The sequence below is a fragment of the Rhea americana genome, unplaced genomic scaffold, assembly GCF_003343005.1.
Source record: "Rhea americana isolate MKP2758 unplaced genomic scaffold, rheAme1 scaffold_394, whole genome shotgun sequence".
NCBI lineage: Eukaryota > Metazoa > Chordata > Aves > Rheiformes > Rheidae > Rhea > Rhea americana.
Window position 1 is genome coordinate 299,207 of NW_028186528.1, and position 27,052 is coordinate 326,258.

General features: G+C 39.5%; 1 protein-coding gene across 3 annotated transcripts in view; it reads left to right on the top strand.

The window, feature by feature from the left end:
* The window catches only part of IFT38 (intraflagellar transport 38), a 68,696-nt gene that overhangs the window by 19,950 nt on the left and 21,694 nt on the right, over positions 1-27,052 (top strand). For all 3 annotated transcript variants that reach the window (XR_014896897.1, XM_085313752.1, XM_085313753.1), the window contains exons 6-9: positions 4,267-4,350; positions 7,260-7,393; positions 8,587-8,728; positions 23,688-23,760. Coding sequence is in view for 2 of the 3 variants with exons in the window: in XM_085313752.1 (XP_085169878.1) it covers positions 4,267-4,350; positions 7,260-7,393; positions 8,587-8,728; positions 23,688-23,760 (433 nt within the window). In the remaining variant the exon portion in view is untranslated. The remainder of the gene's footprint in view (positions 1-4,266; positions 4,351-7,259; positions 7,394-8,586; positions 8,729-23,687; positions 23,761-27,052) is intronic.

Genomic DNA, 27,052 nt, shown 5'->3' on the forward strand with positions numbered 1-27,052 from the left:
ATGGATATTGGAAGGCTTTAAGATCAGTGTGAGTTCCTGAAATGACTGCAGGATGATTTTACTTAAGGAAAATTATCTCYACTCCTGATGCCAAAACTGATGTGACTTGGGCAGAGCAGGCTTCAGCGTTAGCCTCTCATCTGCTGCAGGGAATGTCCTGTCCGTTCTGGTTAATGGGGCAGTCAGCTGGTCTTTGAGTAGAAACCTTTCTTAATTTCTAATGAAATTYTTATTTCCACAGAAAACAGTTTTCTAATCTAAGCCAGCCAAGTAATTTGTTAGTTCTTCCAATTGGCTGTGTCCAAAAGTGAGATTCAGAGCTTGTGGAATTAAAATCTCAGCACTTCCATGCAGCACCACGTATCAGTCAAAGCGGAAAGAATAATGAAAGTGCCAGCAAATAGTGTCTCCTGTGTACTTTTGTGTGTTTTCTGTAATAATTGTCAGCTTTAGTTCATCAGAAATAATTTTACACTTGGCTTCCATGATTTTTTTTAATTGGTATTTATCATGTAAAGCTGTAGCCATGGACCTCTTGGACACTTTGAACAGGAAGCACTGGTGAGTGGTAAACAATCCGATTGCTCATGAATACCTCTCTGTTTCTGTGTATGTTTGTTTTCTTAAGTTATAATTATCAGGAATAAATTGTTCTGCTTCTTACCTCCTCTTGCCTCGATAATTTTTCTTCTRTATTTTTCATCTCTCCTGAGAACTCTATTTTTAATTCTTAATTTAAAGGAAACCTCTTGTGTATTATAATGTGTGTTCTGATTAGTATACCTAATTGCAAAGAGTACATTACTTTAAAAGGAAATGAACAAGGCCATATTTTTCAACTCAGTTGCATTTGCACACTTATTTTGAGCCCAAGGAATTACGAATACAGCCAGTGACAATGTACTACCTGGTATTTGGATGGAAGTGGAAAATTGGTTTTCCCTTCAAATATAAAGTCTATTTGTAGTCACAGATTTAAGCACAAATGGGGAGCTTTTGTGTAAAACCAGGTTTTAAAAATCTCAATTGTCCAATTGCTAAGTATTGTATATTCTGCAAGAAATAGCAGTGGTGAGTGGAACTCAAGAAAAACATATTTGATTTGCTCATCTGGGCAGTCAGATTGTCAAAGTAGTTGTCATGTTAAATACACTTGCTTAATTTGCTAATGGCTTAACAACGTTTAAAATAACCTACTTTGGTATTTAAAAGGAATTTTTTTTTCCTAATATACTGGTAGTCTTTATGATTTTTTTTTTTTGGACAGGCATATTAATATAAGCTGCCTTCCTTTTAATGCTCTTCTGTATGGCCAGCTGCAGAGTCCTTTCTGAAAAGAGATATTAAAAATAAAAGCTTCTTGAAGAGTATTCTTAGGAGAACAGAAAGTGACCCAGTGATGGAGAGCTGGGAAAACTGGTACCARAAAAAAATCAAAAACTTTTTCAACAGCTTTGTTACTTACAAGATATAATTTATTTTTCCATGGCAATTTATTACTCACTTACATTTCTTACTCTGAAGTGCCACAGCTGCATTAGTGGTAATTGTTGATGGTGAAAAATATGCACGTGTCAGGTTAGARTCTTAGGGGCAGTTGTGCATGCACAAAGCTCTGACATCCCGCTTGGATTTGCTTCCCTGTCTGCGGGCATGCAGGGGGATTAACTGTACTGACCTTCTTGCTGTTCAGACAGGCCCAGATAGGTCTGAAAATATACATGTCTGCTTTTGTAGTGCTCTTCAGTGACCTGACAAATTTTCACGAGCTCRAGAAATTGATGGTAATTTCTGAACAAAGACTGGGATCCATATGTGATATTTGCATGGATGATAGAGGGAAGGTGGAGGAGGAAACCACGTCAAACTTAAATATATCATTCCAACTTAAAACAGTAGGTCCTCAGAAGTGTCTCTGAAAATGTATATCTACATATTTTATAGATATATTAAGTCAGGCTTCTGTCTAAAGCAGTTACCTGGATCTGGCACAGACCGGAGTGACTCGTGCATGTTCTGCGGATGTTTTACCAGGTTACTGGAAGGAAACTGGCAAGGGGGCTATTTCTAATTAAAACCAAGGGCCTTGCTGTTCCTTCTGTCCCTTTGGAAAATAGGAAGAAAAATAATTTTCTTCTTCCTGCTGGGTGATAAACTATTTTGTTTGAAATATGTTTGCTCTGCAGGTGAGARCTTGCTGTTGTCCTCGGAAGAACTGAGCATAATAGGGAGGGCRGTATCTCCAGGAGGCTGCATCCTGGCTTCCTTTTCAGTTTCTGTGCATCTTTTCTCAGGGAAAGTCTTCTCAACTAAACAGACATTTGGTTGAGCTTGTATATACATAGTATTCTCCTAACAGCTACTGAGACACATTATTTTTGTCTTGTCTTCCTCCAAAAGTGCCTACCCATGGAGTCATTGAGGAATATGTAATGTGTTGTTTCTTCATATCATATTCATCCAAATTAACTTTCTGCTGCTTGGAGTTTATATTTCTGTGTGAGTAGAGGAGTGTTCACAAGCACTTTAGGCAACATAAGCTGTCACTGCCACCAACAGATGTAGCTCCTGTCATTGTCCCCAACAGAATATTTCTCATATTTCCTCCCTTGTGCCAAAAAAAGTGTTTGTGCAGCATGGGGTAGGCTGGTTTGGGGAACTGATCCAATGGAAGAATAAACTCAGCACAAAAAGCTGATTTTTCAGCTAGATCAGCTGCCTGGTTTGGTTCACCCCAAACCAAGGAAGCTCMCTGAACTGAGGTCGGTGAGGTGGTGGGGAGGGAGCTAGGCTGCCTCTTGCAGTACTAGGTCATGCCACTTGAAGTGTGTCTGGAACTGTAAGGTAACAAAGTAATTGTATCTGCTGCTRGAGCACATCCCTCAGTAGGCTGGGTACAGGCTATTACAATGTGTCTAAAGCAGTTTTAGATTCTTAAATGTGCTCTAGAGTCGCTATTTTCATCTTTATCCACTTGTTGCTAATTGGCTTGCCAMTATAAAATGATTTTAAGGGCACGTCTTCCCCTTTTCATCCTAGCAGCACATGGGTAGTCCAGTGTTTTCATATAAGGACCAAGTCAATTTTGTAAGACATCCTACAGATAAATGCGTGCAGAATACCCTTCAGCCTCTCTGTCCCCAAAGGTGATATGAGTCTGAGAGAGGATTTTTCATCCTTTKGGATCAAACAAGGAGCAATGTTTTGATGAGGAGTCTGAATCCAAGTCTGAACTCTTGGTTATCAGAGTCAGAAAGTACCAATACACCTGGGTCATCTAATTTTCGTATGGGCACAGAAGGCACCTGCGATTGTGGCAGCTGCCTGGCTAGCTTAGGTGCATTCATGTTGCTTGTTGCTCTGTGTAGTTGTGACATTGGGTTGATCCATATGCCCTGTTGCTTTCTTGAATCATGTTGTAAAAATGACAAAATCTGTGTTATGTAGAATACCTTGCTAAGTGTAACAACTAGTGTTTCCTTTATGTTAACAATAAGCAGTTCCTAAAAATGAGCATTCAAGAATACTTGCAGTTCCGAGCGGTAGCAGTCGTCTTGTTTTGATATGGTGTCTTAAGTGCTTAGTGTCAGGGAGCAATGAGGGCCGASTGCTCTGCAACGGAAGGTGAGCTGGGAGCTGAGCCAATAATAAGGCAAGCACRAGCAGTGACCTCCATAACAAGAAGCCTGGATGCAGAGCAGCAAGTCCAGGTCAGGATCAGGGCCAGACACAGTCCTGTGATCACTCAGCAAGTCCGTAAGGTTGAAGCAGGTCTGAGGTCAAGCCAGGCAGCAAGCTGGGGGATGCAGGGTCAGACTTGCGGAGGCAGGAGACCAGGTGTAGACATTGCAGCTGCACAGCAGATATGTAGCACAGGCAGGGACCAGCAGTAGAGCCTTAACTTAAAAGCAACTCCCAAGGAAAAGGTGAGGCAAGCCCTTGCTTCTAGCTTTCTTCACAACAGCTCTTACCAGCGATGGAGCTGACCTCGGACTCAGCCAGCTTAACTCTTTAACTTAATGAACTGAACTCCTAGAAGGCAAATATGCTCTAGGCCCCAACACTCACTGATAATACCAGCATCACTTAACTGACTTTTTCATAATTTCCCGTTCTTTAAATCGTCTGAGCCGTGGTGTTTACATATTGTCTTTTTCCATTTGTTATGCAGTTGGTCGTATCAGAGTTGCTTGAACACCCTCTGTTCTGCAAATATGAATTTCCATGTGTAGTGTTTGATTGTATCAGTGTATTTTTATTTCATAGGAAGCAAGAACAGAATCTATTGCCAGACCTTTGGAAATAAATGAGGCAGAAAAGATGATGAAAATTGCCATTGATGATATTCTGGTAAGCAAATTGTTACTTATTTATTTGCAAAACCTTCATTCCTGTCCTGCAAGAACACGCTTTGTTTTAGTAGCAGTCTAGGGTTAAGCATGGCATAGCACACATCTTCAAAGATCTGGGCCAAGCAGTACTGCCCCTGGTTAGGTAACAGGCAATGCTGAACTTCGGTGAATGGGTAATGCAACTTTTGGTCTTTAGGTAACATCAAATGTGCAAATACAAGTCCTTCAGGGCAGTGATCAATCTGTGATGACTCCTTCTGTCATTACAATGGATATAGTCATTGATGTTCCTTTTGGTTTCCTTAGGAAAAATATTGCGTTCAAAGCGAACARACCTGTTAGTTTCAACTAATAGCTYTCAGTAGAGTGAGAGGTGCCTTCACAATGCTGATTCTGASTTGGAAATCATGGCCTGCAGCAGAAAAAGTAAACTGTGTTAGCAGCAGGCCCTAGAAAAMCCTGTTAAGACCAAATCTGCTGTCAGACTATTACACTATATAACTGTGTTGGTTTGATGTGCAGAAAGAATCCTTCAGCTGATGTGGCTTTGCTGGTAAGATTGATGCAGCTGTATTAACAGAAATACCAGAGAGCTGTGCTTGGCCTCTCTTGCTTTAGGGAGCAAATGACAGAAAAATCCTCTCCGTTTAAGTCACAATCTGTCTCTGAAAGGGGTTTGGTAGCAGCACCAGAGACTCTAGGAAGGATAAAGGTAGCCTAAATCAACACGGAAATCTACAGTCCATCTGTGTTTTCTAAGCCACTTAAACTTGCTGCCCTAACTCTGTAGATTTGATAACCCAAAGTGTGCTGGTGTCTTTGGAGGTATGAAGTTGGGCTCTGGAGGCAGGATAGCTGGAGCCAGTCAAGAGGTAAGAAGTACTGGCACTGCACTGGTTTAGTGCTACACTGATCCCCCAATATGGTTTTAGTTCCAGAGGTTCCTTGGTTTATTCCAGTCCTGGGAACATTGTTCTTGCTCCACTGCTTGGCTTTTATATCTCTGAACCATTAGGTGCCATGCCAGCCATTGTGCAAGTATGGTGACTAATTAAGCCCCAGTAAGTAATTTAAATTATTTAACTGCAAACTGTGTCCAGTCCAATTGCATAATTACACAGAGCAGAGTTCCAGGTTTAAATAGCCGATGCCTAATCAATAGGTATTCCAGGTGATCTTTCCTTACATTTCTGCTATGGCTTGCAATCTATATGAATTCTAAATGTTGTTAATGTGCATTGATATTCTAGGCAGTAGTGCTAATAAACTAACATCAGCATATTAGAGCAATTGGTTTCTTGGGAAATATCAATAACACGTACCTCTGCTGGTTTAGTTCTGGACCAGTTAATGAAATGACCTATTATAGGYGAACAGCAAGTAACAGTTAGTGCTGGAATTTCAGCAAGTAAGTAGTCATGCTGTCTAACTCGAGATGCTCACAATTTCTAGAGAACAAGCACATTTAATGTACTCAGCTCATTTTAAGAAGCTCGAATATTTCTACTTTCCCTTCTGATTCCAGTAGCATCTATTGTAATGTTGGGGATACTTCCTACCTTCTGAAAAGACACAGCAGGACTCAGAAAAGAACAAAGATATAGGACAGATTAAGTTTGTTATAAAAGCGGCATTTTTTTTCAGGAAGAACGAAAATATTGATGGAAGCCTAAAAATTCACTGAAATAGTACCAGGGATTTCTCAGCTGTATTTGTTCAGGCATTTGTATCTTGAAAGATGTCTTTGCGCATCCTGTCAGTTTTTCTTCTGGTGCTTATTTCCTTCCTATTTTTACTGGGTTTTGGGGGGGGCTTTATTTTTCCCTCTCACTAAAAAACAAAGCCCAGGGCAGATTTTTATTTTTAAAGAAATCTGACATTTTGCAGAGGTCAGAAAGTACAAAAATGAGAGACAGGAAGTTGTAGAGAAGCTGACTTGTAGCGGGGGCATGTTAGTCTTGCCCCATGTGCTGTTACCTGCAGAGATACCTGTGGATGTTTTCCAATTATGCCAGCTTTCCACAATGAATAATGCTTGAATTCTCTCTTAATATAAATAACATTTTTTGTTACTGTGTTGGAATTTTTAWTGGCAGGTCTACTGCCAGGCATGACAGTGGTGGTACTAGCCTCATGAGCTGTARCTTACGCTGTTTGAATTCAGCCTGCAGCAAGGCAGGATGTTCTGTAGTAATGGATGATGATTGGATCTTTTATGATTTTTTTTCCTTTTTTWAATACATATATTCTAATATCACTAATCTTTCTAGATGAAGAATTGGGGAGGTTTTAGGGGTTGTGAATTGTCAGRTCTCTCTGTCCCTGTGCTAACCTCTTGTACTCCCTGCATTCTAAAGTAAGAGACCCTGATCTGTCCATCTTTTAGGATACACTGACCCTTCTCAAAAGTGAAAGCTGTGCTTGGGCCTCTGCTGAGAACAGGGAGAGGAGTGCTGTCACTGAAGAAGCAGAAAGGGGAACCCATCTCCAGCCCACTGTCCTTTAGGTGTTGGAACAGAGGGACTATTCACCAACACCCCCGGCTTGACTGGGGAAGCCAGTGCACGACTAGGCAGCTCAAAACAAGGTCAGATTGGTATATACTTGGTGGAGAGCACAGGATGAATATCTTAAGCACTACTGACACCTAATGATTTTGATACTATTGTTTAAACACCTAACAAAGAATGTGCCAGGTCAGACCAGAGGTCCAGCTAGTTTGTGACTTTCACTCTAAAAAGCATTAAAAAAAAATCTAATCACCTGAGCTCAGTTTATGCTCTAGTTCGTTGTTCTGAGGTTCTTTGATAGCTTGTGATGTGAAATAATACGGAATCTTGTCCAGCATCTGAAAGATAACTCTAATTGTTCCAGTGCAAACCACGGTTCACCACTCTTCCCTCATAGGAACAAGTCCAAAAGACTAAGGACATGTTGAATAACGTGGCTTTGGATGAAGCTAATTTGGAAGCCAGGATTGAAAAACGAAAACTGGAACTGGAAATAAGCCAGAAGAGGCTACAGACCCTGCAAAGTGTTCGGTAAACATTATGAACTAATCATCTATTGCATAAATGATCATTAGCATAAATGATGGTACTGTGCATACTTTTCACTGCAGTAAGCATTAAGAGAAGTCTATAATGAGTCTTGAGTTGATGGCCTATGCAAGAGTTTTTTGGTTTTTTTTGTTTTTTGTTTTTTTTTCTCTGCAGATGCCCAATCTGGATTGCAACTGTTCATTTTTCAGTTACTGTATATTTGAAATCAGCACTATAGTGCTGTTAAAGTAGCTGGAATATTACTTGGAATTTTTTATTAATTGTTGCTGGAGCTGTACAAAGTAGTCAGGTAGCAGGCCTCACTCTTCTTTAGGATATTAATATAAATGGTATCAAATAGATCTCCTGAAAATAACAACTGACTGGAGCAACTATACCCTTTGTTGCTAGAGGCTTCTAGCATTCCCTGCCACCRGTACGAGAAAGTCATTAAGCATCCTATGTTGGGATCAGTTCCTCTAGGCAGTGATGCAGCCTGCCATGAAATCAAGATGTTGAGAATCACAGTTTGGGCTGATTTCGTGCACCTAGCTAACTAGTGCGCTTATGCTGTTTACAAGACTTATTTGTGACCTCATATGAAGAACAAATAATAGAAATATTAGAAAAATGAGCAGTGGAAGAAATGTCGTTGAATTCATTTAGATGCATTTTGATCAGTAACACTTTGGGAGAAGTATATTGTGTAAGTGCSAAGCATAAAACAGCAGTAGTGTTCTCTGGGGCCCAGTAGTTGTCTTTGTAGCAAAGGACATCATGGCTTCTTGCTGTCAAGTCCTGTTATACAGCACAGTTTTATTGCAAATAAAATAAGTCTCTAGACAACGTACGTGACTTCCAAGCCATACTACAAGTTAGATCTTGAAGCTGTGGAATAGCAAGATTATTAACCTTTCTCCTTAGATTTGTCTGCTGAAATGCTGCCCCTCTGCCTGTTTAGAAGAGCTTAGTAGCAGGTACACTGTCCTTGCTGTGTACAATTTTTGCAGGATAGGTTACTGGTTTTTGCCTAATGCTTTAAGTCTGTGAAGCAGTATAGAATCTTGAAAATAAAAGGTTCTTTTAGATTGGTTTAATGAATGTGGAAAGGCAGCTTCAGAAACAAAAATGCATTTCAGAATTCTGTGTCTACAAGTCAAATTCTCTGGGCACTTTGTCCTTGTTCTCTCTAGTCCTGCTTTTATGGATGAGTATGAGAAGATTGAGGAGGAACTGCAAAAACAATACAGCAGCTACCTAGAAAAATTCCATAATCTGTCCTATATGGAGCAGCTCCTAGATGATCATCGTAGAACAGAGCAAGAGATGTTTGAGGTAAGGCAGCTTAGAAGTCCCAAGTGACATTGTAGTTTAGCTACACCTATGTAACAGAGCCAGCTTCCAGTACATATGCTATTGGCTTTGGCCTATAATGAAAAATGTCCTAATATCTCCTTTACTAAAGAAGCATGTTACTAACTGARGATGCATCTCTAAGTGACTGGCCATTTTCTGCCTTGCAGCATTGTTTGACTGCTCTCAGACAAATATAATGCAGCTTTTCAAGCTAAACCAGTGTAAAACACACCTAAAACTCAATGCTGGGCTTTGATACCTTTTTCCTCTTTCTACCTTTCCCTGATTCTTCCTTTTTCTCTTGATATCTCTGTTCCTGAAGGATGTTTTCAGCATATCTAATCTTCCAGTGCCACATACAGTATATATGCTAAGTAAGAGTTATTAGATACTTTTTATATATATATCACCTGCTGACAGCRGATGTGTGAGGGTTTCTTAGCACAGGGTTCTTCAATTTCCTTATAATTGCCCTCTTCAGTGAAAACATAGCAAAAGTACCAATGAAAAGATCAGATATGCTGAAATCCTCTCTAACACAGAATTTACTTCTGTTTGGCGTATTTTTTTTTCTGTTGCCTTCCTGAGTTGCAACAATTCAATGTGATTTTTTTTTTCTCTCCTGTTTCTTTTCTATCTTGCTGGATAATCTACATGTCTGTCTCTTCTTGCTACCTGCTTTCCTTTGGGTGTTTATTGGACTGCAGTATATTCAGGCAACCTTCCTTTAAGCTTTTTGTAGCTTTATGTTTTCCTGAYACTATTGGCTTTTCATCTTTCTGACAATCTTTACCCCATCCATTTTCTGTTCTTCATTTTTAAATGGATGTCTCACTGGACATCTCCTTGGACTTTTAATTGGTGTGTGTTCTACACCTGGTTAACTAGTGCTTCTGTTCTCCGGATTTTCCTGTGTTGCATATGATAATCATATATTATTTTGTTAGCACAATTTGTTCTTGGCAGAAATGTTGGAGGGCTTTGAATAATGTTCCTTGTATCCAGCCTATGAATGTGTATTTTGCTTTTCTGATATATGTGTGTGCATACTGATGGGAAGAAAAAAGATTTGATCCTGTGTTTATTTACCTTCTTCCTTTAACATCTTCATACCTCCCTTTAGTTACGGTGAAATGTTATGACCTGTGTTTATGCTGAAGATAAAGTAACTTTTGTAGTCATCTGCTCCTGCAAACTGCGTATGTTGTACCTGTGAGATGATGTTTTTGGAAAGCCTTGTCACTCTGTAGGACTGATTGCACCCAAAGCCTCCCGCACTGACTGTTGCCTGCGATGCGGAGCACGATGGGCAGGGGACTTCATAGCCAGGCTTCGGTCCGCTTTGCAGAGGAGGGAAATAGGATCGGTGTGTGTCCTCTTTCTGGCATAGAAGCTGTATTCTGGTGAGAAGGCTCAAATGTTTTGCTGCATTGTGTTGTTTGAGGGGCCAAATACCCTGTATTTTAAAAGATAACATAGGATTTGAAAAAATAGTGTAAGATTGACAAGTCCACCCAGGCATTTGACAGCTTGTTAATCACGGTGAAACAATTTCTCATTAATATCCCTTTTTATAAGCACTATCTCTATAAACATTAATTCACATATTTTTAATCTATATTCAGCTTCATATTTTCATGTCTTTGGTTTTATAATGTTTTTCTTGCCCCCATCTTCAGCAAAAAAAAAGAAAAGGCCTCAATTGAGTAATCTTGAAATGTAGCCTATTATTCTRTTTTTTCCCTTTCTGTTCAAGTACTATTGAAACAATATCAAGAGTAGGAATGTTTTGAACTGAGCTATTAGAACCTGTTTTTTTTTAACAGAATTTATTAATAAGTTGGCGTACAGCTGCTCAGAGGATTTTTTTTTTTTTTTTTTTTAAGACAATAAGATGAAGGAAAAGCCTTTGTCATTCAGGAATGTGTCTGTGCTTAGAATATGGAGACATCTCTTTTCTTTCTTCTTCTCTCTGACTGTCAGACCTGTAAAGAATATGCCCATATACTTTAGCTTTTAATTTATTAGGATAAGCAGATAGCAATCTTTCAGCATCATGCAAAATTAAGGAGTATAAAATCTTATGACAAAAAGGTGTGTTTCTCTCCTCTTGCTGCAGTCACTCGCTATATGTGATATGCATTACTAGGYGCCAGAGCTGGGAAAGATCTTTAAGATATGCTTTATGCTAAAATACCATCAGATTGTCTGCATTTGGAATACATTTCTACCATGTGCAGCGGTCTGTACTTGAGTGTCTCTGACTATGGGTATATTCTCATGATCACACATGATCAAGTTGCCTGGGCATAAACTTTCTGCAGAATATGCTGTGTTAGCCTAAATCGGCATGAAATCTAGTTCTGTAGTTTGAATTTAACTTTGAAAAGATCAGGAGATTATTTCATTTATATTATATTCATTTATATTAATTATATGCATTTCCTTTATATTAGAGCCTATTAAGTGTTTCTGCTAGGGAGTAGTTGATAGGAATCCTGCTTTCTGCAAGCTTTTGTGTCCTTACCACCCTCTGTCTTTGTGTGTGGATTCAGCATTAGTTCACAGGCCTTATGTGAACTTAAAAAAGGAGGGGGAGAGGATTACATCTGAGAGTTGTTCTCCAGATCAGGAGAAAGAAGCATAGGGATCAAAAGCAGAAAATCTGAGTGTCTAAAAATAATATTAGAATATATAAAGAATGAGATGCTAACTTTCTCTTTATGGGGAGCAATCCAGTGATGCAAGTAGCCAAGAYTACTTAGCTGTCGAAGCTTTTGCTTAGGTAGAAGAAGCAGCTATGCTTATGTCTGTTTTGCAGGCAGGTTTTCAGAAGTGCTGGAGTCCAGATTATTATTTGAAGTCATCATGAGGTGTCAGTGCTCCAAGCCAGGCTCCAAGACTAGGCAAATGAAAGAGAATGAAGCATCTGAGGTTTAACTAAACCAAGAGACTTGCTGGTGCCCTTCTATTTCCAAACCACTGGTGGGATTTTTTTWAAAAAAAATTAAAGACAGTGTAGTGTTTAATCCACATCAGATTAGTTCCCTGCAATCCCAGAACACTGATGCATCTCTCTCACTTCTTGCATTGATCTTGATCTGCTTTTCAGGTAGTATTTTATCACTTTTGGCTGTTTGTTGCTGAAGCAAAATTGTGGACAGCTTATTCCACACTTGAAAAAAAGCGATWTGCTCCAAAATTAGCACTATTGCACACCGAGAGGTTGAAATTGATGCTGCATGTTGTTCTGAGCTTTACTGTTATCATTTTTAGAATGATAGACTAGRATGACTAGGATAATTGTATTTAATCTATTACAATACCCACACTCTCCAGCTGTCAAAAACTACTAAAAAATTATATTGATTTCTTTTTCAACCATGTCTTTTGCTCCACCAAACAAATCTTAATTACATTTTGTAGGAGAAGTGAGTCAATTCTATTATCATCTCGGTATATTTTRTTAAATAGCTTCTTAGAAAAAGGAACTCCAATGTAATTAGATTAATCCAGCACCCTGTGTGGCATTCAGTAGCAGGGACTGATGCTTGGATCCCCTTCCTTCACTAGATGCCTGTTTTTATGATGAATTTTTCCTCTGATTAGGATACTATTGCAGAATAATGAGACTAATCTCTAGTGCACTTGCACTCAAAGCTGTTTTGGTACCATGCTGACGTTGCACAGCTAATGACATTGGCCAGAGTGCTTTTCCTAATTAGAAAAGTGATTTAAAGATTGCACTCAAGTACACAATTTTAATTAAGTGACTTTGAGCAGATGAAGCCCTCCAGGCTTTCCAAACCACACARTACTGGTTGTTTGAGTTGATGATTTTTTTTTTTTTGGCTTGTTCTTTGATTTGATAGGTGTACAGCTGTACAGAGAGAGGAGTTCTGTAGCCTGTTTCATGGCGATCTTGAGCTTCCTTTTCCTTTTGCTACACGTTGTCTGTAATAACCCTGAGTAATATTTGGAAAGCAATTGACAGTGGTCTCCTGCTAGGCACTGGACTGAGAAATATCCCTGAGCGTTAAAAGGAACTTAAAAGCTTGGCAATCAGTCTGAACTGAATGTACTGCAAGAACTGAATAGTTAAATGATGGTGAATCTACTACCTGCAAAGTACCTGCCCGTTTGCTGTGAAAGCCCTTTGAAATGTATGAAAAATATGAAATTATGTATCTATTATCAACTCTGGCTTGTGGACATATCAGAAGTCCCCACATAATTCTTGCTTTGAGTAAGCTTTTTCACATTTTTTGACAGACTGACATGCACCTATTGGATCAAAGGAGTTTAAATGAGGATATTTTGGCTTTGCAGTTTCTATAGCCTTTTTTCCCCATTTTCAGTCCTCTCTTCTATTCTGTTGCTGCTCTGTAGTACTGTTCATTGGATCCGTGCCTTTGCATTTCTGTGTGCTAGCAGGAATTTGTATGTGCCAGTTCTCCTCAAAGATTTGTTCTTACTGACTTTTTTTGCATAGTAAAATACATTTCATTAATTTTTGTTCCATTTTTAAAATGAAATAGTTTCTGATGTTTAGATGCTAAAACTATTAGAACTTTGTCGATCCTAAAAATCAAAGTTTCAGAGCTTTTCAGACTTGGAGACTGAATTTTTCTGTGGATTATAATGAATGTCTATACTTTAAAGGACAGTACAGACTAATACAGTTCAAAAAGGTGTTTCTGAAACTAGCTTGGTAGTGTGAGGATAACTCAGCAATATATTTTACCACTTGCTGGCCTTTTCTCTAGACAGAACATGCTTATTCTTTCTTGTACTTTTCAGAGACTATCCCTGAGGCGCTTTCTTCTCCTTCAGCTACTTTCTACTAAGATACTGTATCATCAGACGTCCTTTTAAAACTTCTTTTATGATAGTACTGTGAATTCTCCACTAAGGAGTGCCAGTGTTGTAGTGGGCACACAAGGGAGAGTATTCACACAGTCACTTGGTGCTTATCTTTTGGTTTCATATTTCTTAAAATATTTTTCTTTTCATCATCCTGGTACTAGAATTTGTAAGCAGTTCATCGTGATAAAAGATTAAGCGAGGAAAAGCCAAACAAACAGAGTATATGGTGGCTTTCCATTCACAATTCCTGCCCTCCACACCAGGTACCCTCTCCCCTTCATTAAACTCATTTTCTCATCAGAGCCCCATATCCAGAGAAGATGCTTCAAGATAAGACATTTGAGCTCGGCTCAGATAGGGATATCTGAGCCCAGCTTCACTCCAAGATACTCCTTTGTTCTGCTATTTTTTATATTTTCTGCATTCAGCTGTCCCATTTGAAATATTAAATCTAGAAATTCCCATTACTATGTGTTCTTATTAAAATAGCTGGACTGAAGATTAATATGAAAAGCATTTGGTTAGTCTTTTAAACTTCCAGCTAATGTACATTTGAATTATGACTAATGACATAACCTTTTTATGGGTACCAGAAGAGCACTCTTGGTTCAGTGTAGCTAAATTATATTGAATATCAGAATTAAAATTAAACATGGGCACCTTGGTTGTTGGTTGCACCTATTTTTATATTTAATCTGGGATGCATGTATGACAAGCTTGGTGGGCTGAGACACACAAATCCCATAATGGAGAAACATGGAGGGAAGAAAAATGGAGGAAAAGAGTACACAGAAGGAGAGCATGTCAGAACAGATGAAAGAGTACAAGGAGCCACTGTTGCGTGTGTTCACTTCGTCAGAGCAAAAATCTACCACCACTCCTGCCCCGGTACCCTGCACTTCTTCCTCCTCTGAGAGCTCCAGGACAGTCAGGGTTCTCTTAAAGCTGGTTCTGAAATTGAGATGCTGAAGGGCTGAGTAGCTGTACGCTCTTAATCTGTAGAGCAGACTGGAATGAAGCTCCCGTATCCCTACTGCTTAAGCCGGGAGATTGTGTAGGGAAGAATGCAAAATTATTGAACCTAGAAAAGAARAATAAGTAAACAGAAGCCTAATTTTTGTTGTTGTTGTAGATTGGTTGCTCAGATTACATATTCGTTTTTGTACTGAGGAATCGTAACCTAATGCATATGAACAGTGCTATAAACAGAACTTGCTTTTCAAATGAGGGATTTGTCTGAGTTACTAGTCTTTCTTACTTCTTCCTTCTCTAACACATCAAAATGAGATACATAAAAATAGTTTCATCCTTGTCTTCTAATCAAATGTCTGGACCACTCTCCTGGGAAGTAGGAACTGGAGGCTCAGATGTTCTCAGTCTGGAGAAATCCTTAAACCCAAGTCTCTTAATTCCTGTGCAAGGGCTCTGACAACAAGACTGTTAGAGAGGGGGATGCTAGTGCTGCTCCTAATTTGGGGCTTGATTGGTGGGAAATAAGAAATAAACTAAAGTGTGTCAGCCACCCAGAGATAAGATTCTTTGTTATAACAAACGTGGGCTGTATTCAAACTGGTGGATCTCAAGATGAAAGACAACAGATTCCATTATCAATTCCTTGAATCAAGTTCACCAAGAACATCTTCTCTTTAATATAATATATTAAATATATCTACTATTTAATAAACAGTATACTTGAAAGTAGTGAATGCTCCCAGCTCCCTTTGGAACACTTAGTGTTTGTGCTACCCGTGACATAGGGAGAGGATAACGCTGATGCTGGATTCAAACAACGATGTGACGGTGGCTGCTTTATGGTGGGGAGCAAGGCGTAGCTGTGCCTACTAACTTCCAATCAATATTAATTTGATGGTAATTTCTTCAGACAGTGCAAACTGACCTCAGGTTTACATTGCAAAATTGTACATTGTTCAAACAAATATCACACATCCAACCAATATGGCTTGTAAGTTAATACAACAAAAATKTAGTACATGAAGGGAATGCTCAATGAACTGTTATTGAGTCATTACAATTCATATCTTCTGCAAAAGAAAATAAGAAAAGTAGAGAGAGGAGCTGTCATTATAGTAAATTTACATGTTATCCAATGATGAATACATTTGATTTGCAGAATGAAGTCCCTCCTCTGTCACATTATTTTAGGCAGCAGTGAATTCCTGAGTTTTAGTGCTGACTTGAACCTTGCATAAAAGCATTTTTTAATAGGAAAACTCTGGGCAGATATTAGTCTGTTGCTGGTTTCCACTCCACACCACCTAGTTCTGTTTGGATTCTATCATTTGACACTATGAGAGGATTTGAAAACTGTTTCTGGTGAATCATGGCACTGCAAAACTCCTTGCTCTCAAGCTGGCCCCATTTATGTGAATAACATGGTGGTTCTGGGAATGATGGTGGAAAAGCAGTTCAGCAGAAGCATTTGGTAGAAATGTCACCTGTTGTCTTATGAAAGCTCCTCCGTATTTATGGTGCCTGTTCCTTGTTACCTTGTTCCTGGTTGAACAAATAAAAGTGGATGAGGGAGCAGTTATGGCAATCTGGAAGGAAGTGACCTATAGTGTACAAAACGCTGCGTGGCTGTGGGGGAAACTGGCTGGCCCAAGAATCAATGGGGGGGAAAAAAAAGATTATATGTGTGTGTATGTGAGAAGGGATCCTAATCATTGGAGCTTCAAAAGAGAGGGCAAAGAATTTCAATAAGAATAAAGGAAGATTTGAAGCATCAAGCTCATTAGAGCTAGAAATGATTCCAGAAGTGGCACAGCTTGTGATGAAGTAAATAGGATTGCACAGAGCTGAACTGCCATTCTTTTTAAGAGCCTTCGGGTAGCTTATGTCTAGTTCTTTTCGGTATTTAATTTAAATTGCTATTCGTCCTAATATATAACCCAAAATAAACACAGTGTGGCAGTGATGGGGACAGGAGAGTGTTTGAGGTACTTCCCCCCCCCCAATAGAATCAAGTGTAAATAGCTAAATAACTTTCATGAACAGTGTTTTTGATCATAGAATCACCAAAGAATTCTGGTTGGAGAGGACCTCATGAGGTCTCTAGCCCAGCCTTGTGCTCACTGCAGGGTCAGCTCTGGGATCGGACCACATGGCTCAAATCTTTAATTAAAGTCTTGAAAACCTCCAAGGGTAGAGACTACACAGCTTCTCCAATTAGGGTGTTCCACCATTTGGATGTTTAATGATGAAAAACATGCAATGTGTAGGCACAGAATTGGAGTAACCTGGACAAAAAGCTTTTATATTGCATTGAAAGTTGTTCARGAAACTTGCCCCTAGGATAAATATCTGCTTCCTTCTTGAGGGTAAGAGGGGAGAGTCGTAGAGAGAAGCTAACAAGGTTCTTATGAAGCATAAATATGGCATCTGAATTTTTAGTGCAGGTCATTAAACCTAATCCATAGTGCAGGAAAACCAACTATTACCAAGTTTGGATGTGTACCCTTGAGCTAGTATCTTCTTTCTATTTAGTCCCTTTTCTTTGAGTTCCCAAAGGGAAGGTATTTATTTGTACATGAGACCTTCATGCACAGACTGCTTATTAAAGAGGGCCAGTAACTGATCTGTCTCAGGTGTCAGGACTCTGTCTCTCAACTTTMGATTACGGAGCATGCTGCTCAGTTCTGTCTCCAATTTCTGTTCTGTAACGAGTGGTTATTGCACTGTTTACATAGGACATACTGAAGTCGGAGCTGCTAAATAATCCTATGGCTGCTTTAGGAAAAAGTCTGGATGTGAGAAACACAAAAACAATGTAATTTCAAAATACTCGTTTGGTGGACTGTATTAGATCTCATTATTTTGAAGGGGGGGAGGCGTTTGTTTTAACCAACTTCACTGGTTGGTTTCATGCGTCTTGAGCYCGATAGCATTAAGAGCTGCTATATTAGGATAGCGTCAGCATGGGTGTCGTAGGCCATAAACTGCATGTTTTCCTGTCTCTGCTTTCTGCTTCTCATATGACACTGCTGTGCAAAGGCCCATGTGATTGATTTGATCCTTGCTGCATGGTCTCACAGATCTGTAACAGCAATCTACCTTCGTAAAGACTTTCCCCAGAACAAAGTAATCCTAAGAGTCTTTTACTGTGGTAGCTTTCATTTACATCATAAATTTTTTTTGGCATTTTCCCTAATTTTCATGACGTCCTGAATGAAGCTTAGTTAGATTATTATATGTTTTCTTGAGAAGATAACCCTTTCAAGAAATTTTCAAGGGCTTTTTGTGACTTTGCACTTCAGTAGAGATCTAACAGATCTCATTCTTTATTTCCATAAATGTGATCACTGGACTTCTCAGAGTCGGACGCGACATTCTGCAGCATCAGCTGACTGCAAACTGAGTGACACAGCTGCTGCTTGGTCCTTGTGCTTCTGCAGAGCCTCTTTCATTACAAAATCAGATTTGATGCTTCCCTTGGATAAGTATTATTCTCTCAACTTTAAGAATAATAGTCTTCTGCCCCGTTTATTGAAGCGTCTCTAGTGTTGCAGTACTGTCAATGAACGCTTCTTCTACCACAACAGGAAGAAAAGCAGGAGGCTATCAAGATTTAAAATGGGAAAAGAATAAGCTTAAAAAGACCAAGTCACATTGTAAAGCAGCATAAGCTTTCCTGTTTTTTAAAAGAATTTGATTCTAGATAGATATAATAGGTAGTAGGGAAAGAATTTCGAAATGAAAGACTTTTTCTGAAGAAGGACAATGAATCAAATCTATTATTTAAAATAATGGCACTACAGTAGAAATGAGTTTTTCCTCATTTCCACCATCACTGGTGGTGCCAATGTTATGATAACAGTTGGTGAAAATCTGCTGAGTATCATTTAAGTCTAGAAAATACTCTTTAAGTATACTTTACATCTCTTTCAGTGGAAACGATTACTGTAAAATGAGTATTAATGATGAGAGGAGATGACTACTTCAGGACACGAAAGTGAAGGAGAAGATGAAAATAATGAAAACAGAGAGGAGGCAGATGGTTTTACAAYAGCAGATGATGATTTTCAAATCATTTGGTGTATACCTATCCACTGTAAGAATGACCTCTCTGAAAAAAAAAAAGCAAAATAGGCAAATGGTGGTGATTTTCAGATGCTCCTCAGGCTACAATGCTGAAGATCCTCAAGCATACATAAAAACTGAATAATTATTAGTGTAAACCTTGATGGTGGATTTGGAGAATCATGTGTTGTTTGGGTTTTTTGTTTGTGGGTTTTTTTGGTGCAGAAAGCTGTATTTGGAGCAGTAGCTCCTTTGAGATCACATTCTCCAAAGCACACAGTACTTGATGTAATTAAGGCCAGGGGAAGAGGAGAGAAGCTGCTTTGGTATTCCTCAGACAGCTGTATCACTGTGATAGTACTACTTCAGCTGATGGTGCCATCTCCGTAATTGTGAAGAGTAACCTCCAAATGCAAAATTGTTTTTTATGCCAGAATGCCAGGAACCTGCTTTATTGCCCTAAGCTGTTGTAAGCTAGTTTCATTATGGTTCTGTTATTTAGTGAGTGCAATATAATGTGATTTTGAGAGAAGTTTTTTAATTTTGAGTTTTGGTAGCCTTCATGGGAAAGTGAAACTCCCTGTTGTGGTTTTTACTGAAGTGACTGATTTGCTGAGAATATGACTTAAGCATTTAAAAGTTTAAGAAAGTGTAAGGTTAAAGTGAATATTAGTTTATGCAGCCATGCTGTATCATAGGCTAGCAGTTTGTCCTCTGATCCTTACCCATAAACTCTCAGTGGACTCATCCCCTACTGCAAGGCAAAGTCCTGTGTATTCAAGCTGCTCTTCTGCAGAGAAAGCAATTCCTCCTTCTCACCTCCCAGCCTGTCCTTTCTAAAGTGCCTGTAACCATCCGTCACACCACTCCAGTCATGTGAACTATCTCACCATGTTTCTGTAATTCTTGTGGGATCAAAGCTCAGTAACTCCGCATAGACTCCTGGTTCCTCCCATTTGCTATGTGCGTGTACTCCTTCTGATGGATCTCATCTCTCTCCTATAGTCTTTGTTCCTCAAAAAAGTAWGAAGGAAAAAACCCTATAGCATTACAGTTACTTTTAGTCAAACGTAACCATAGCTGTGCAGGTTTCAATTCAAAGCAAAAAACTGGGCTTGAGCGTAGGGACAGGTATTGAAAAGTAGTTTAGCAAGTTACTGAACATCRTCTTCAGTTCTTAAGAAGAGCTCTGGTACGTTGGCATCTCATGCTACTGTGTATTTCTAACTGTGCAGCCCTAATACTGTGTTCACTTACCTTTCTGTTGTACCTAAGCAGGCTTCCTCTTATTGAGAATACTGTCACATTCTCTGTTCAGGCACCACATAATTTCTCCTACTCCTTATATCTCACCCCTGCTAAATGAGTGGCAGCACTCTATTATGAAAAAAAAAATCCTGTTGTGTGCACATAGTAAGAGCTAATCTCAGTTGTTTTGTTCTACAACAAAGCAAGAAACAGCTGCTGAGATTAATAGGCAGTGTGAAGAGGAGGCATTTCAATCCATCTTCAAAACAGTTCGTTTTAAGTATACTACAGAGCAGTAGGATTACCAATATTCTCTAGCAAATCATCAGAAAAAAACAGAAGGAAACATTGTTTTCCCTTGCTGAGATGAAAAGGTGTACATATGTAGAGATGTCTAAAGAGATTTCTGGGGTTTGGAGGATGTCTGAGGCAGGAGCAGTAGAAATGGCTTAGGAAGAAAAGGAGGTGTTGACACCTGAACAAAGAAGTCAGCTATCTCCAGTTGTTGTCCTGTCATTCTTTTGCACTTATCACCTTCCTGTTTTCCCATTTCTTTTTTTTTTTTTTTTTTTAGTGGTGACCATGTTGCGTGGCCAGCTGGCTCCAGGGCACAAATTCTTTCTGTTCAAAATCCTGTCAGCGTTTTCTCCACAACTTTCTCAACAAAATTTTGAGAGTAACTTAAAAATATTTAAATGTTTTAAGTGATCAAATACTGCATCATTTTGAGTTTTTTTTCCCCCTATTTTTAACCTGTTTAGATTTGCTGCTTTGCAGTCTAAAGGGGCAGAGAGTCTTCTTCAGTATCATGATATCAGCAACTTGATTTTATTGTTTAAAAGAACATTCAGCAGCGTGAGTTACATCATAGAGAATTGGCAATCAAGAAATTGTATGGCTTAGTCAAGTCACAGTTCATTTGCCCTAAGTCAAACGATGTTTTCAACTCCTGGAGGGTATTCTACATGTTGGCATGTTGGCCTTTTGCTACTTCTGTTTGTTTTAGCAAAGACCACTGCACATTGTTGTAATTGCATGCTGTTTAAAACCATCCTCTTGAAGAAATTGTAATATAAATTAAATAAAAAACTGATAAATAAAAAAACCATTTCTCCAGGTAGGCATTTATATAGCTTTCTATTAAAAGATTTTTTCAAAGCTGACTCCCGTTCACCCTGCCTTAGGCACCTGCAGATGAGTTTTTGCTCGTCTGTAGAGAAATAGGTTTATGTTAAAACATTCTACTAAGCAGCTATGTGTTTTGTCTTACTCCTGTTTTTCAAAGGCTTTCACAGTCAGATAGAAGATGTAATGCCATGTGCTTTGCCAATTAAAGTAGATTGAGATACAGGAGAATATCTGTATTGTTTTCATTTGAATTCTACTCTATAAAAAGCATACATCTGTCTTGAAATAGTGCATTCAAAATTCTGTAAAAGACAGGTAAAATTCTTGCTGAACTGCACAGACTTGAAGTTGGCATGGAAAGGGCTAAAAGCATTTTAAACATAGGTGAGATTTATTTGTTTAAAAAGCCCTTGTTTGTCCTGATAGGTCAAGATTTTTTAAAAAAAATTCCCGTTAGTTTTGAATAAATAGAGGCCATTTGTTTAAATGTCACAAGATAAGGTGCCTGTTATGGAAAACTGGTAACATAATAGTAACAAGTGCGAGTAGAACCCCTGTGTGGTAAAGACCTGGGCAAGTTATTAGCAATGATGTAAGGAAACTCTTTCACTTTAGGACAGCCAGGTATCGGAACAGATTGCCCAGCAAGGTGGTGCGGTCTCTATCCTTAGAAATTTTTAAGACCCAACTGGTTAAAACACAGAGCAATAYGGTCTGATCTCATAGCTGATCCTGCTTGGAGCAGGAGGTTGGACTAGAGACTTCCTAAGGTCCCAAGCTTGGACCTTATGATTCTAAGTCACAGGCAGATAACATAAATTCCTGCGTTGCTGCACATTTCGCTGGACTGTCTGCTTTGAGTTGGTAACAATGATCCGTTTGACTGAAGAGCCGACCTGCTCAGTGTGTTACAGAAGAACACATGTTCTGAGAGGCAGAAGATGTGAAGTTCCATCTCGATGGAGATCGGTCTGCCTCTGAAACGGGAGTTTCTGCCCCAGAACGTGGGGGTTCTCTGGTGTCCTGAGAGGCCTGGGACCCCATTCTGATGGGGCACTCTAGCTCTGATTTTATGTTAGCTGGCACTGTGTTAGTTGYATTAACTTGACACTGTGGTTCCACRGCTGATGCTACCACTTGGTTTGTYGAAAGTTAGCCTTTAGTGTAAGATATGCGCGGCGTTTTGCCTGCAGCATTTCTGTGGTGTTTGTTTACCAGGTAGCTTAAGTATTAGCTCCTGCTCTCGTGCCTCCTGGGACATTCAGTCCGTTCCTCATGGGCGCTTCGCGAGGGCAAGGCCAGATCTGTTGTTTCGTGGAGCTGTCACTCTGCACAGCAAACGCACCCGTTGGCCTGGRTGGAGTGCTATTCTGTTGGAGTCCTTCGTACCGTATTATTTAATGGCTTGAAAAAGCATCTGCGCCGTTACATTCATCATCATCTTAGCTTTTCTCCCTTGTCACATTTCAAAAGCACTAGGTCACGTAAAAGTGGCCAGCTGAAAAGCATCTCTGATTAGCATGGTCTTCTTTTTGCTGAGCCGAAAATTAAATGCACGCACATGATATAAATCATTTCTGCTAAGATAATTTATAGTATGAAGAATAGGGTCTACAGTGAAGGTGGAAGAAAATCCAGTCAGGCCAAAAATACAGACATATGATTACTGTCATTGAAAGTGGCAGGGAGAAGGAGACTATCTGAAGCTACCACCAAGTCAGCTGTTAAAAAAATATATTTTTAAAAGCATAATCCTTAACCAATGAAATTGCTGCAATTTTCTCACTGACTTCACCAGAACTAGAGTTTATCTGCATAGCTGAGGCCAGCCTTCTGAAACAGTTTTTTCTGCAGTGTATGGTAAGCCTCTGTAGGCTGTGGTGTGGCTTGCGCGGCTGAACTGAAGGGGCAGCGTGGAACACTCATCAGTTCCCCGGGGCTGACAGCGGCATTTGTTTGACCCTGCATCAAGCTGTTCAGGAACCTAAAGCAGCAGAAAATCAACACAAGAAACACCAGGGAGTGTTGCTCTGCCAGTTTAGCGTTCTGAGCTGACTCACCAGGAGGTCAGCAGAGCTTCTAGTCCAAGCACAAGGAAGAGACTAGGAGAAAGAAGGAGAAGTGGCTCATCTGTGTGGTCAAACCACTTTCTTCGACTCGCTTCCTCTGTATTTTAAGCATGTAAGCCAGCGCTGAAGCTGAAAGAGAGAGTACTGCCTCTTCTCACCCTTGCTACTTTTTCCCTACAACTGCAACACTATCTTCTATGCCCTGTGGCAGTCAAGAGTTTGAATCCATTACTGTTTACAGAGGCAGGCATGTTTTGTTCCTAATCTGTTATGCTGGAATGGAAATGTCTGTGYATCTTAACTGCCATTGCCCCTGCTRCCATCARCCTGGCTTCTTTCTTCTGCGCTTTTCATGAAACTCCYRTGGRCTTTCTGGGTATATTCTTCATATCCTGACCYTATGGGCAAAGTATGTAAGAGCTCCCATACTTGAATTAAGACCTTTTCTTTTCCTAAGACATTTTCRATGCTGAAATTTTCTGTTCTCACTCTGCCTGCAGGTGTCCTTAACTGCTGTAGGACCAACCAAATAGCCACCCGACTGGGCAATGTGGCAGCTTTTCTGATTCAACTGTTTTTACCTCTTACAGGAAGCAGCCAACATGCTTCAYCTTATGCAGAATAGGCTGAAGGAAGAGGAGCAGAACCTACTTAAGAGTGGAAGTAAGCTGCATTTCTTTACTGTACTAGCAAAAAGATTGCTAAGTACCAGCTACTCTGTATATAAGTATCCACTTAAAAGCCTGAAGCTGAGCAGGGATCGGTCAGCTATGCGGGGACAGACATATAGAGTCAGCAGACTRTACTTGAAAAAGTGGAATGATAATGACTTGAAAAAGACGGCAGTGAAATTGGTAACCTAACCTCGTAAAATGTTCCTGTGCCTTGCAAATTTTGCCTGCAGTGCTGAGGGATGAAAGCTCTTCCTCATTAAGCATACTATGAATTGCAGYGAGCAGATTTAGCCTTCATTTTGCTATTATCTAGACACTGCAATTCTCCAGCAAAATAGAATTGCTGGAAATTGTGGAAGGTTGGTGTGCTAACAAATTTGGTTAGAGGATTTCACTCAGCAAAATGCTTGTGTGTRGGTGAGTAGTCCCTTTGGTGTATGGGACCACTCAGCTACCTCWTGTTACATGTGTGCTCATGTGCACTCAAAATTGGAGTACACCTCTTARTAGTTTGCCTGCTACATATGTGCCCTGGAGTTTGATTTTTTGTACTGGCTAATTCTCTGTGATATCTGTATCAGGCCATAACTTTCAMAGATAAAATACCCTAGTTTGAAATGCTCTTTAATATCAGTAATTTTTAGAGTGGGACATGTTTGCCTGCTTGCATTTCCTTGATTTTAGGGTACCTACAAAATGTGAAAGCAATTAAAATTTGGGGGGGGGGTTCTTTTTTTCTGAGCTTACTTTTAATTAGTTAGAATTCTAGCTGAGAATCAGAAGAGAATAATAACCCCTTGAGATTTTGCAGAAAGCTCACAACCCAGATTTTGCTCCTTTTGCATTAAGTGTCAGCAGAACTTCCTCATTAATTACTGTATGAATTTAATATTGTAATATGTGCATTTTTATATGGTGGAGAAAAAATAGAAGCAGGGTTAATTCTCAGGATCAGAGAGGGTACATGAAAGCTAAAGTTACACGTGATGGTTTCAGTTTGCTGGCAGATACTCTCTGAGCAAACTCGTGAAAGAGAAGATGCACTCCTTTCTRCCCATCTTTAATCTCATCTCTCCATGGCAGTGCAGTGCAAAGTGAAGAAGTTTTAGCTGAAGCATGCAGGATTTTTAATACCAGTCACAAGAATGTGGAGTTGTTACAAGGATTTTCTTGAATGAGAAAGTCCATGGCCTACTATCTGCCAGTTGCCAGGGTAGATATAAGTTCAACAGGGGAAGAACATTTGTGATCAGTAGTTAGCAATGTGAAGTATAATGTGACRATTTTGTGATCTGCTTCACTTGAAAAACTGTTCAGTGATTTTGCATCTCTGAAATACTTGYATCTTGCCTTTTAATGAGTGATCTAATGGTACCTAGGAACACACGATTACGACCGTTAGTGATGTAGAGAATATTACCATAATACATGATTTTTCATGTATTTAATTGTCAAAGTTGGTGTTTGTTCTAGAAATAAGAGCACCAGAACCGTGGTTTCATTGTTGGCTCATTTACTGATTGTCCTATAACCCTGGGCAAATCCAGTCGTCTTTCGGAGCCCTTCCCGGTTGTTGCCTGCATACAGCTTTGAAGTCTGTGGGGTTACAGAAGTATAACTGAGAGAATAATTTGACTCTTGGAGGCTGTCTCTCCAGTCATGAGCATGGAATATGGCTTCATTACTGGATGCTGTAAAGTTAATTTACTGAATTTTGTAAAGCTGTCTGAGATGACCGTCTGCTATCAGATAATGAGCAGCTACCAGCTTTGCTTTCCCTTTAGACCAGACCCCCCCCCCTCATTATTAGTCAAATGATGCCCTTTATACAATTCAAAACCAGGATACTTATTTTGATAAGAAATGCAGAGGTTGGTATCTTAAATGATATGGTGCCCTGCTAGGGTTAAGTTTACAAAAGGGTTGGTAAAACTTTAGGATCCTGGTCACAAGAGAAGACCCATGCTGTGCACAAGGGGAAATAAATAAACGGCAGCAAAATCAGTGCAGCTAAAAAAAAACTAAACAGTTTTGCATGTCCAAACCACCCCAAAGATTAATTATTGTGAAAGAGCCTGATAAGAGATCGGATTTGTTCAACTGAGGCTTCCCAAGAGCCTGACAACCTTGGTCTGCAAGTCAGTGATTTTATCAACGTGTACTCTAAGTGTCATATATATTCTAGGGAAGTAGTGTAAAGTGGAACATTTAAACTTTATTTCTACCATATTCTGGGATTCTATATGCCATATTGTTGTTCTAAGGTAGGATGTGGCCTTTTAATGAGAGAGACAGACAGAAGGTAGAGAAGGGCTTTTCCTTACCCTCAGAAAGATCTTTCTAAAGTAGGTTTTAGAAGAAAAATGCTTATTCCACTTGCATTTTTAAGTAATCCCACACATACAAAGCAGAATCCTTTTATCATAAGTTGTCATCTGTATTCAGTTTGTAAAAACGAACAAAACCCCACACCTTTGGTCTTAAATGTCTGGGCCTTTAAGTCAACTAACATATTAATGCCTGGTCACAGGGCTGTTAAAGCCGGTCCTGCAATGACTTGGTCTTGCCTATGTAAGATGCACTGGAGTTGAAGGGATCACCCTTTCCCATGCAGCTTCCCTCGGTGGAAAGCAGGCAAGCTGGCCTGGTGTCTCCTGGTATCCTAAGACTCTCCAGGTGGACCTTCARGGTCCCTGAGTGGTGCTATTAGCTTTGTTTGAATAGATTCCTTGTTTTCCTGCACAAAGATGTTTCCAGATAGCAGGTCAGTGCCTGCTGCAAGGGAAAGGAGAAGGTTCTCCAAGTCCCGTTACGCTTTGTCCCCAAGAGCTGCAAACCACTTAATGAGGCTCTTCTAACAGCATAAACTGGAACCTGTTGATAGATTTGTTACCATTAACTGATAAAAGCATTCGTTCTGTCCCCATAAGCACTCTTACCTTTGCGAGCCTTAGTAATTGATGCACTTCTCTTGCTGTCTGAATCCTTTGACCTTTTCTACYGCTAATTTGGTAAGAAGCGATTGCAAATTAACAGTTCATTTCTCTGCAGAAAAAGTTGCAGGAGTTCTAGACAGCTCTCACTTTAGTTTCAGGCTGAATTAACTCCTGAGAAACCTAAATCATAGCCTATATTTTTTCAAAATGTGTTATGGAAGATAGGTTAAATTGTGCTGGTCCAGGTCAGGAATATAGAAACCTGCCAGATAAGTCCTATTTTGCATAAAAATTGCAAAAATCTTTGGTGGTTTTGGCCTGGTTATTCTTTTTTTTTTTTTTTTT